This window comes from Propithecus coquereli, unplaced genomic scaffold (genome assembly GCF_000956105.1).
Source record: "Propithecus coquereli isolate 6110/MARCELLA unplaced genomic scaffold, Pcoq_1.0 Scaffold129, whole genome shotgun sequence".
Classification (NCBI taxonomy): Eukaryota; Metazoa; Chordata; class Mammalia; order Primates; family Indriidae; genus Propithecus; species Propithecus coquereli.
Window position 1 is genome coordinate 318,480 of NW_012137080.1, and position 12,419 is coordinate 330,898.

Consider the following 12,419-nt stretch of genomic DNA (forward strand, 5'->3'; position numbering starts at 1 on the left):
ATTTAATAAAACAACAATTCATTTCGGTGAGTTTTCACAAACTGTACTCTTGACCTGAAGAATCACTTTTTCTATGCCGCGGGGACGGAGTGGTCTTCGTAGGAGACGGGGACGCGGTACCTGGTGAGTCGGTTCCTCCATCGGAAGTGCTTGGTGATGACACCAGATAGGGAACTTTCTTTCTTCCAAGGAATCCTCCCCCTTCAAATCCTTTCTTCCGTAACTCCACTTTATTTTCATTTTCATCTTCTGATGACCTTTTCTTGGATTCTGAAAAAGCTTCAGCTGTTTTATGTGTTTCCAATCCACTATCTAATTCTCTCAAACTTTTTACTTCTGTTCCAGGAGACTTTCTCTCAGACACGTTACACTCCCCTGTGGCCCCCTTCACTTCGGCTTGTATTGGACCCAAGTTACCATTCTCAGGCACAGCTCTTTCTACATTTCTGTTCAAATTAATAGTCTGGAAATCCCTGTAACTGTGAAAGCTCTCAGTCCTTCTTGCTCTTGCTAACAAAGGACTCTCTCTGTAAGGCCGTATGGAACCGTAAGTAGCTGCTTCATGGATGGTTTCGTGGTGCTGAAGCTGAAGGCTGAAACACAGTTTTGAAAAATTAAACTTCAGAGTTCACTCTAGGATTTTGAGGGAGCATTATCTTCCTTTATCTTATTACTTAAACTACTCAAAAGACACACTACACAAATATAGAAAGTATATCCATATTTCTCTTAAATACATACTTATCAAGTACTCTATTATATAGATAGTATGTAAAAGTACTAATGCAAATAATACCATACATATAGTCACAGTCATGCTTTTGAATAAAGTTGGAAAAAAAAAAATCTTTGAAACCCCTATGGAAACCAATACAATTAAGTATTTGGCCTTCGGTTCTTCAGATTTGGGGATTTTTTTTTTTTAATCAACATGGCAACTGAAATACATACTAAAAGTACATAATGCCCAAGTGTAAGATTAGACAAAATAATGTATCTCTTTGATTAATACTGTCCCTGAGGCAGGACAGTAATTAAAGCTCTACTTATTAACCAAGGTGAAATGTGATTTTCCTAATTCCCTCTGAATGAATTCTTGATCATATAATAGACATCCAAATTGGCAGCATTTTTTGCCTTTTGTCTATGAAAACCAGAGATGCATGTAGATGAAAAATTTAGTAAAATCAAAAAAATCCTGAATATCAACATAGTCTTAATTAAAAACATGCTTTGAAAAATATGGCTTTCTAGAACAACTATGTGATTCCAATAATTCAATTTTCCCAAAAACAATCAGTTCAACTTATAATATCCAACCCTTTAACCTACCTAGAATTTGATTCTCGTAGCCGGCTATGCTGAACCACAGAAGTTGCCGGACTAATGTTGGGAGTAGCACAGCGCGATGTGCTCAGATCACACTGGTCCAGTAATTTGAGTAGCTCTTCTTCAGTTGGACCACCTACATCTTGGGAAAACAAACACTCATTAAAATCACTTATGTCAAAAGCTTACCCTGTGACCGACGTCTTTCTACACGGGAACCTACCCTTATCTTCACTTTTGTTAACCATATCCATTGCAGTGGTCAGATCCCACATTTGAATGCTGCCATTTGTATGGCCCGTGAACAAGTAGCGCCTTGGCCTTGAGCCCATCCTACTGGATCCCTCACATTCCCTCACTGTGAATGAGGATATTGTCGTACAGTCAACAGCTTGGATCTCACATATTCTGCAAAAGATATTGTATAGCGTAAACCATGGGAACAAATAACATTTTATAATTCAGATTTTTATAAATTTATTTGCAATGTTAGTTGAATATTGTACATATCTAAGACAGATTTAAGGGGATAAAGGCAAATCAATGGGATAAAATTTAAGCCTTGTTTCTTTGAGTATAGAGAAAAGGTTCTTGTACAACAATGTATTAAATAATTGAAATAAGGCAAATGATTTAAAAGAAAAGCAGAAAGTGCCTTGCTGGAAATGAGCAATTCTTTAAAACGAAGCCGTGGAACTGAAAAAGGAAGAAAATAACAAAGCAAACAGACGTCATGCTAGAAGAGATCTTAAAAAAGTAATTAAAAATTTATGTGAAAATTTTAAAAATCTGAAATCAGAAAAAATATATGGCTCTAAGCAGATGGCCTACATTGTAGCCTTCATTAGAATAATACTCTTAACTTTTTAAAAGCATTTTTATAACCATTGATTTTCATAAAACATAAAAGAACCTGAGCAAGAACAATTATTATCAACATTGACAAATGAGAAAAGCCAAGGGTTAAGGTCAGCAAATGATTTTCCCAAAGTCACATAAGGGTTGACTGAATTGTACTTGATTGAATTATTTATCTCAGCCTACTTTAAAAGAGTTGAGGGAGCTTATTTTTAAAAAGTTGCAAAAAAATTAGCACAGGCAAATGGAAGGTCAAAAATCAGAGGAAGAGGAAATACAATTTATATAAAGGGTGAGAAACATTATAGGAATAGAATATGAAGTTTAGCTGAGCTTCCTAATAGGCAGGGCAAAAGGGGGAAAAAAGTTAATTCCTGCATACCCACATATATTGGTATAGGCTATCTTAGTTTCATTTCTAATATCAAGGTCTATAAATATAGGAATAAACAAACCAAAGAGCTTTTCCTCTACTTTCACTCAACAATCAACTGTATGGGAACAAGAGATCACATCCAATCTCCCTTTTAGTTTTTATGCGGGCCCTTGGCTGGAACTAGAAACCAAACTGATACCAGGCAGATCAACAAGAGAAAAGTGTGCAAAATTTAATAGTTTTACATGTACATTGGGATCTTCACAAGAGAATGCAGTTTGAAGAAGTGGTCAAAGCAAAATGCTTTTATATTTTTAGATAAAGAACAATAAATGTGAGAAGAAATGATTGATTGATAGGACAAAGAAAATCTGGCTAGGGAAGTAAATTTCCAGGGAGGCACCAGGAGATACATAGGGGGTGTAAAACTAGTGAAAGATACTTTGGTAAGTATACTCATGCAGGTCCACTGCAGCTCCCAATTCCTAGTCTCTGGGGATAAGGGCTATTTTCTCACCATGGTACAGGGAAGGTACCTCTCCCTGAGAATCTTTATAGCTTGCTGCATGCAGAAGAGACAGATTAGCTAGTTCTTTCTGAAGCTACAATTTCACCGATGTTTTCAACTAGAAATAATCAACATAACAATCCTGCATATTTTGGGATGGCACATCCTTTACTCCTTCACAACAAAAAAGACTTCTGTAGCCAAATACGTGGGTTTTTTTCCCCCACACACCAAGCAAACAATGGATTCTGCAGCAGAAACCAGCAGGGTATCCTGAATTCAATTAAATTCTGACATGTATCTACCTGGACATAGCATCAGATCCCACAGGTTGAGGACTTAGTCCCACAAAACCGAACCCCACTTCCTGTGCCGATCACAAGTCCCAGGTTATTTTGCCTGTGCTTCTGACCCAACTGGCTATAAACTGGATTTCCCACAGCCCCCTCCTTGGGTTTCATTAATTTGCTAGAGTGGCTCACAGAACTCAAGGAAAAACCTATGTTTGACAGTTAATTACAAAGGATATTTTAAAGGATACAGATGAAGAGATGCATAGGGCAAGGTATATAGGAGAGGGTATGGAGCTTCCATGCCCTCCCTGGGCACACCACTCTCCAGGACCTTCAGGTGTTCAGCTATCTCTGAACCTAGTTTTTTGGGGTTTTATGACAGCTTCATTACATAAGCATTGGCCACTGGTGGTGGTCTTAACCTTGAGTCCCTCTCCCCTCCTTGAAGGCTGTGAGGTAGGGCTGATCTTTCTGGTGCCCAGCCCCATCCTGAAGCTAGGGACTAGCAGCCATCAGTCAACTCATCAGCATACAAAAAGACACTTACCACTTTGACTAGTCCAAGGATTTCAGGAGGGGTATATCAGGAAACAGGGACAAAGACCAAATGTATATTTTCACAATATCACACAAGGGAAAAGCTTTTACTATTTCACCAATGAGTATGAGGTTTGCGAGAATTATTTTCATGGACATTATCAGATTAAGGAATTTTTTTTGAAAATCATAAATGGGTGATGAATTGTCAATTTTTTTTCAAATTTTTTTGTGTTCTTGTTCTATATAACTAGTCCCTCCTACTTGTCCACAGTATTGGTGAAAATCTTAAATCCCACAGAATAAGCACAAGAAGTATATTGTTTTAAGTTATAGTAATCATGAGATAATGAACAGATTTCTCTCTCAACAATTTGTTTCTGGTAGTAATGCCATACGTTTTGCAAGACAAAAATGCCTTCTGAATATAAACATCTTTAAAGTGTTACATACCTTTTCCCAGTAGAAGAGAGTCTTACAAATAGTTTGTTAGTGATGGGAACAACCTTCTGGATAAACACCTGTTGATCATCTCGCTCTCCAAAAGGCCCTTGGTCAGAAAACAAAAGATGTCAAAAAAAAAAAAAAAAAATTAAAATTTCATTCATTTACAAAAGGAACATTAATACTAATATACCAAAAAAAACAATTTCTCATGCCTATCAATTGTACTCCAATGTACTACAATGCTTGGAGGCATTGTACTCCAAGTCAAAACCAGACACAAAAATGCAATAGGACATATACTTCAATTTGCATTAAAAAATTTTTAAACAAATATGCAATATTTCAAAATTATATTTTAGGCAAGAAGGCTACAGAAGCTGAAGATAATCTACAGTAACAGTATAGAAGCAATCTCCTTTTAGAAGGAGATTTGCTATCTTTCAGAATGTGCTTAAATTCTTATAACTTGAAAAAGGGATGTATCAATTAAGTCACTTCATGTATTGATTTTACTTTTTTGAAAAGCCAATACGCAAAATCTTAAAATATGAAGTGAAACTTCATTAAATAGAATTAAATTCTTATAACTTGAAAAAGGGATGTATCAATTAAGTCACTTCATGTATTGATTTTACTTTTTTGAAAAGCCAATATGCAAAATCTTAAAATATGAAGTGAAACTTCATTAAATAGAATTTAATTAATCAGAAGCCTCCATTAACCAAATTTTTTTCTTCAATATTTCTTTTATTTAAAGATGCAAATTAAAAGATAACAACTTCATATAGGGTACCTGGTAAACCAAAAAAGAAAAAAAAATGTACAGTCTGAAGATCAAAGTACAGTATGAAATTTACTACTGAGTTGTACCCTGCAAGCTTTCAATCTAAAAAGAAAGATTTGATTATTTTCACTTAACTATACTTGGCAAGACAAGATAAATGGCTCATTATGTATGTTAGAAAGAGTTTGAACAACAATGTAAAAGAAAAGTTTCGTGCAAAACTTAAACATAAAATTTTAATAATTCTCCTTTCCCATTATATTCATTAGGTAAAATAATATTAGTGTTGATAACAAATTCAAAATATTTTTAAAGACAATATATCCCAAGTTATCTTACATGAATCATACACCACTCAATAAATCAAACTGGCATTTTTATTATTAGTTAACAAATACTTATATTATGCTTACAATGTGCCATGATAAATGCTTTACAAATATTAACTCATTTTAATCATCATAATAACCACATAAGAGAGGTACAATTATCTACATTTTACAGATGAGAAAACAGGCACCAAGGGATTAGTTAACCAAAGATCTCATAGGTCCTACATAATAGAACAAACCAAAGCTGGCTCCAGGGTCTGGCTCTCTGCTATACTATCCAATTACTCAATTACTGGACAACTTTCTGATGTCTAAGTCCATGGAAATGAAATGACAGTCCTCATCCAATAACTCACAAAGTCAAAATAGTGATGATGAATAACTAGGAATGAGAAGACTGTGGAACTATATCTTCTTTCCCCTTAAACTTTATTTTGACATGAGATTCTCCTATAACCTAACTCTTCACATCTTAATTATCGGTGCCCCCCCGCCAACACAATTTATGGTTTCTCCAAACCCTCTCCCCAAATTGGATTCTTTCCTCAGAACACAAAAGATCTTTACTATCTTTAATGGAGAAAGGAGGAGGGACTGAAAATATGACCTTTGAACTTCCTTGCCTTCTAATTAGCTCCATTAGTTTATTCCTTTCATGGTCACTTCCAATATCTATTACTCCATTACATATTGCAATCTAGACTCCACCCATACCACCCTACTGATCAATATGTCTGTCTGTCTCTGAGGATTTTTTTTTAAACAAAAGTATAAAGAGGAAAATATCTCCCTGTCACCTTTATTTTATTGGGCTTTACAATTAATTTATAGTGCTGTTTCTAAATATAATACCTTTTTATTCACATTATACATGCTGTCCCTGAACAACTCATCTTCTCCCAGGGCTTTATATGCTGATGAATCATAAATATAATTTCTAGTTAAGGAGTTAAGGTCTTTCTCCAGAGTTCCAACCTTTACACTCTCATACCACAGAATGGTATCCATAACACATTATCACTCAAAATATACAAGTCTGAATTCACCTTCTTTTTCAAAATCAGTCCCTCTTTCTATATGCCCTTATTTCAGTTAATGACACTGAGCTACACCATTTCCCAAGGAAGAATCCCGAGGGTCATTCTAGACTCCTCCCTCCTTCCAAATTCTAGATGTCCCTGCCACATCTAATCAATGACCACCATACCTTTGATTCTTATTGAATGACTCCTAGCCTTTAGATAATTAATATTAATAAATTCCTCCTTCTTGGTTTCCTTGCTTCAATGCTAAGTTTTCTTACATGCCATGAAAGATGAATTACAGATATCACAAATCTAGTATCACTCTCAAAATCCTTCGAAAGCTCCCCATTACTTACAAGACAAAATCTAAATTCCTTAGCGTGATGTATAGAGGCCTTCCATGATCTAGCCCCTGCCTGCCTATTCACCACTCTCATATCCTACTATTCTTACCCACATACCCTATAATCCAGCAATGACTTTCTTGACATTTCTAACTTTAAACAATGAAAAATGCTACAGTAAAATTTATGAATTCATAGAACTTAATCAGCAAAATGCACTATATTTCTGTTTAGAATGAGTTTAGAAACAAATGAAAAATTCATATTTAAAATTCATTTTTAAGGTTCTAATATAGTTGATACACTTCTTTTGAACTGCTAACATAATATCTAAAAATGCTCCAGAATAATCTAACTCACCTATGTCGTTTCCAGAGGAATAGCTACCATGACTTTCTGTCTCCTCCAGCGACAGTATCTTGAATGATGCCAAAGGAGTAGAACCTGGCTGAGTAGAGATCATTCCTCTGAATCGAGTTACTGTCCACGTCCGGACATGATTATTATCTGCACAGACTAGGAGATAAAGAAAGCACAAAAGAGTCGTTAAATACAGATTAAGGGTACCACCAAAAATCACTTCTATAAACACATTTTAACTTTTTTCACAACGATCTACATTAAACAGATCACTGTTAATTGTAACTGGCAAGTGACATATTTATCTTAAAATTATACTTTGTACCTAGCTAACAAAAGAGAAAGAACTGAATATGGTTTACCTTGCTGCAAATATAAGGTGTATAAGTAAACCTATGGATCATTAGAAAAATAGCCTATAGGGTATAAATGTAGAAAAGGTTAAAAATAATGGGAATGTAACCAAGAAAATGTTGAATATTATACTATTTTGTGGCTAAACTACATAGTAAACAGTTGTCTAATTTATTTTTTCCAACTATAGAAACTGTTTCTGCTTATGTTACTCAATATTAAAAAACCTAGATGAAGAGTTACCAAAAAGTTACTGGTACATTAAGGAAAATTAAGATTCTGTACTAAAGCTAAGCATTATTTTTATATAAGAGTCTGTATTTAAGAACATGCTTCAACTAGTATTTATTTTTTGAATGAAAATATTAACTAGGTATATATTGATATATCTCCTAACCTATTGCTATTGTTTTGTCTGAATACGCTACTACAAAATATACAATAAAAAATGTATCACTAATGCAAAAACTGTACTTTTTGGCATGCCTAAAAAATGCATTAATTTGCCACTTATAATGATTTCAGGAAATTTGTTATTGTTAGCAATGAGCGATGAACTCACTGGTAAATACTACCAAAGTACTCAAAATTTCTTACACACACACACACACACACACAATTCCCTACTGGATAAAATGTCACAGTTACATATATTAACACAACTTTAGAAACAAATTTAATTTTGGCAAATAGTAGTAACGTCTGTACACTTTTTATTCTTATGTAACAAAATTTCCAATTCTCAGAATGCCAGTTTTCTAGTGAAAAAGGGAACATTTAGTTCTAGGTTCTTTAATCAGTTTCACAGGAAAGCATTTTCTGATTTCAGTAGTAAGCTTCCTAGGATTCAGAAAAATAACTTAAATATTTTTGGCTGATGCAATTGGACAATTATGCCAATTTTGTTAATATGAATCCCATTATCTAAAGTTTTTATTTAAGGCATTAAAACACATACTATAGAGAAAAGAATGTCATTACATATGTGTTGATATCCACCAGGTGGCAGAATAACATAACAGAGTATACATAAAATAGTGCAGATTTTTTATTGAACTGAGTATTTTTCTTGACAAATTTATTTAAATTTCAAACCTACACAAAGTATTTGATGTTAAAATACAAATTTTACTAAGTAGTTCTTTGGCATCACACCCTACAATAACATTATAACCATCAAAATAATAGCATCATTACTATCTCTAAGCATTGTCATTAAATATCACAACTTTGCAAAATAGTCTACCTTCTCACAGGATCAAATTGCCTTACTTTATACAACATTTATTCAGCATCTTTTACGTGCTAAGAACTGTGCTATGTGCCGAAAATAGGGTGGTGAACAAAGTTCCTGCTATGGTAGAATTTATATTCTAGAAGGAAATAGATGATAAACAAGCAAACAAATCAAGTAGTAAGTCTATGAAGTAAACAAATTGAGATACCATTAGAGACAGTTATTGTTGGATAGAGGCCAATTTAGACCAGGTGGCCACGGAGGCCTCATTAAGAAGGCATCTGAAAAGGGACCTGAATGACAAGAAGTAGCCAAACAAATATCTAGGGGCAAAACATTTCAAGTAAAAAGAACAAGAGCAAAGGTTCTAAGGCGTTTTTAAGAAATAGAAAAGCCAGCAGGTTAGAATGTCATGAGCAACAAGAAAAGTGGCATGGGGAGTTCGGAAGGGATGTGAAAGGTAAATAGGATCTAGAACAAGAAGAGACTTATAGGCCCTGATGGAAATTTAAATTTATTCTAAATACAATTGGAAGCCACTGGGAATCAGATCTGGTTTGCATTTCTAAAAGATATTTCAGGCTGCTGTATGGAACATGTACCATAGAGAGGCAAAATAAAACACAGGAAGAGCTGAGAAGTTGCCACAGTAATCTAGAGGAGAAATGATGATCTGAGCTACTAGGCTGGCAGCAAAAAGAGGTGATCAGATTTTTGACATATGCTGCAGCAAAGCCAGTGGGACTTACTGAAGGATTGTACTATGTGAAGGCTGGAAGAAAGGGAGAAGTCAAGGGTGATTCTTAGATTTTCAGTCTGAGTAAATACGTAGATGGTGACATTGTATACTAAGATAGCTTCTGAGAAACATCAGAAGTTCTATTTGTCCAGCTTAAATTTGAGATGTCTATTAAACATATAACTAGAGATACACATGCTGGAATGTAAGTTTGGAACTCTGGATGGTCACAGGTGGAGGAAAAATCTGGGAGTCACTGGCACATAGATGATAATTACTATTCAAATCACCAGGGAAAGTACAAAGAAGAACAGAGAGTTTAGGAAAGAGCTCAGGGGCAATCTAACACTCAGCAATTGGGCAAAAGAGGAACCAACAACAGAAGAGAAAGACTCCTCAGTGGGGCAGGTGAGTATTACTTTATGAAAGCCTAAAGAAGAGATTATTTTAGGAAGGCATAATTATAACTCCAAATTACTAGACATTCAATAAAGTTATATTCATTCATTTAGTCATGGACAAAATATTTCAGCTCCACTTGGTATTTAAATCAAACTGAGAATCTTTTAATAAAGATGCACCACCTTTTAGATAGTCTTCATATAAACAAATCTTATTTTTCAAAATCATGTTCATAAAAATTTTAAGTTGGGCAGGAAATGCTCTACAAAAGCGTTAATGTAAGACTCCTCTAAAAAGCAAGCTCTACCGACATACCTGACTCAATTCAATTTTCATAAAGCCTTTTAGAAATCCTCTATCGCACACGATGAATTTCGATGGAATTTTACTTTGTGATCAGAAAGTAGCATTCATTAAACCTGAAAATTAGTACCTCATTTTTTATGTATTCAATTATTATCTAAATTTTTAAATTTTTTATATGACTATGAGGAATTACAAACCCACAAAAAAGGGTCTCTTCAGATAATCGCTTTATACATTCTATTAATTTTAATACTTTTATAAGATGACCAAATATCAAATACACATCTAAATTTACAACTTTAGCATTAAACCTTAAGATAATCAACCAAATTTGTATTAAAAGTAAAACTAGAAAAATTTCTCTAATAAAATTCTTCCCAAAAGGGTAATAAATATTTTGCAATAAAAAATGCCAAGAGAACAAAGTATTAGAATAGAGAGTAAATAAAAAAATTTCATACTTCCTAAATTTATGTAAAATACAACCAGGCAAAATCAAAGAAATCTTCAAAACATAATCATATCATTTCTTCAGTTATTAAACTTTTCTATCATTTCTTTTAGTATATTTTTCTCACATAAAACACTATTTTATGTTCTTTTTATTTGTAGTACAGAAAATTATACATAGGGCAAAGTTCCTTATCAATAATAATACAATCACTTTACCTGATACAAGATGCTTCTCTGATAGCATGATTTTTGTAACTGGACTCCGGTGAACAGTGAAAGTCTGAAAAAGCTGCGGACCTGACCCAACTGTCTCTGGGTGTTGTACAATCACTCGTACTGCTCCAGAGCTTGTACCATAGGCGATCTCAATCCAGTTACCACTGACACCTATACAAAGTCAAGAGTTGAAAAGTGATATATTAGATGATGATGGTAAAAAAGCTGCTCGTGCAAAGCTTCCCTATGATAAAAGAGGCAGAGCTGCGTTCAGCGCTTATATCAGCCCAAAATCCAGCTCAGCAAAGAAATCTTAAGACTTCTGTGGCTATCTTAAAATTATTTCCCTTATAAATCTTTTCCTAACCTTCATTCCAAGAAAGAACTACTCACCTCCTCCTTTGTACCATGTATTAGGTTCAATCACAACAAGTACAACACACTAACCCTGTACTTATTTCCATATCTATTTACCTCTATTCCTTATTGACAGAGATCGAATCATCATCTTCTTACCTGTCACTATACAGAATGCCTGACACATAGTAGGTACATAACACATGTTTAAAGAATTAATACATCTGCCACGTCAAAAATACGACTAAAACAGAATAGTATTCCAAAAGCAATATTCCACGTTACTTCTAGCCTAGAATTACCATGTTTTATTTTTGCGACAATACTGAATCAACTTCAAATAATCAAATATTATATATACTATTTTATAGTTTCAAAACCCTCAACTGTGGAATAAACATACCCATTACATTGTTTACACCACACTTAACCTGTTGCCTCTTCTAATCATTTAAGGTTCAGCTGTTGCTTTTTTTTTAAACGTCCCCAGACTCCATCGCAAATTTAAAGATAGGATGGAGCTCAGTGACCTACATTCTTAAAAAGCTTCCACAGATAGAGAACCTTAGCTTTACTAGCTATTCTAGCTTTACTAACTGATTCACCTCAAAATATAGGAATCAAAGGAAAAAGAACATGCCATGGAATACATTTCCTATAACCTGAAATATGACTTCATTTTTATGCCTTAAAAGTCCCCTTGCCATCACAGAAGTGCTTTGATTTGTAAAACTTTCCCAATTTTATCCCCACTTTTTAATTAGACTGCAAAACAAACAAACAAACAAAAAACCCCGTGTCTCATTCTAAAGCAGGGGTCAGCAAACTTTCATAAAGGGCCAGATAGCAAACAACTTAAACTTTGCATGCTACACTGTCTCCGCCACAATCTCTCAACTCTGTCACTGTGGCACAAAAGCAAACACAGAGAGCAGGTAAAACTATTAATGAAAACAGCTAGCTTGTCCTGCAATTGTAGTTTACTGACCCCTGATTCTAGAGCAATACAGTTTATGCCCCACTGTGATTTCGATCAAAATTCATCGGTATACTCTAGAATATTTTTTTCATATTAAATATTATGGTTTCCTTTAATAAATTCAGTAAAATGATGATCTTGTATAAGTAACACATTCAAATCTATTAATTTATTTTCCAGGTG

General features: G+C 34.2%; 1 protein-coding gene across 1 annotated transcript in view; it reads right to left on the reverse strand.

Annotated features, from left to right (window-relative positions):
- Window positions 1–6: 6 nt before the first annotated feature.
- Window positions 7–12,419, reverse strand: part of KCTD3 (potassium channel tetramerization domain containing 3) — a 48,183-nt gene continuing 35,770 nt past the window's right edge. The window contains exons 11-16 of the mRNA XM_012638317.1: window positions 10,901–11,071; window positions 7,194–7,349; window positions 4,355–4,451; window positions 1,553–1,737; window positions 1,333–1,471; window positions 7–593 (exon numbers count right to left, since the gene is read on the reverse strand). Of these exons, the coding sequence (XP_012493771.1) occupies window positions 35–593; window positions 1,333–1,471; window positions 1,553–1,737; window positions 4,355–4,451; window positions 7,194–7,349; window positions 10,901–11,071 (1,307 nt within the window). The 3' untranslated portion in view covers window positions 7–34. The remainder of the gene's footprint in view (window positions 594–1,332; window positions 1,472–1,552; window positions 1,738–4,354; window positions 4,452–7,193; window positions 7,350–10,900; window positions 11,072–12,419) is intronic.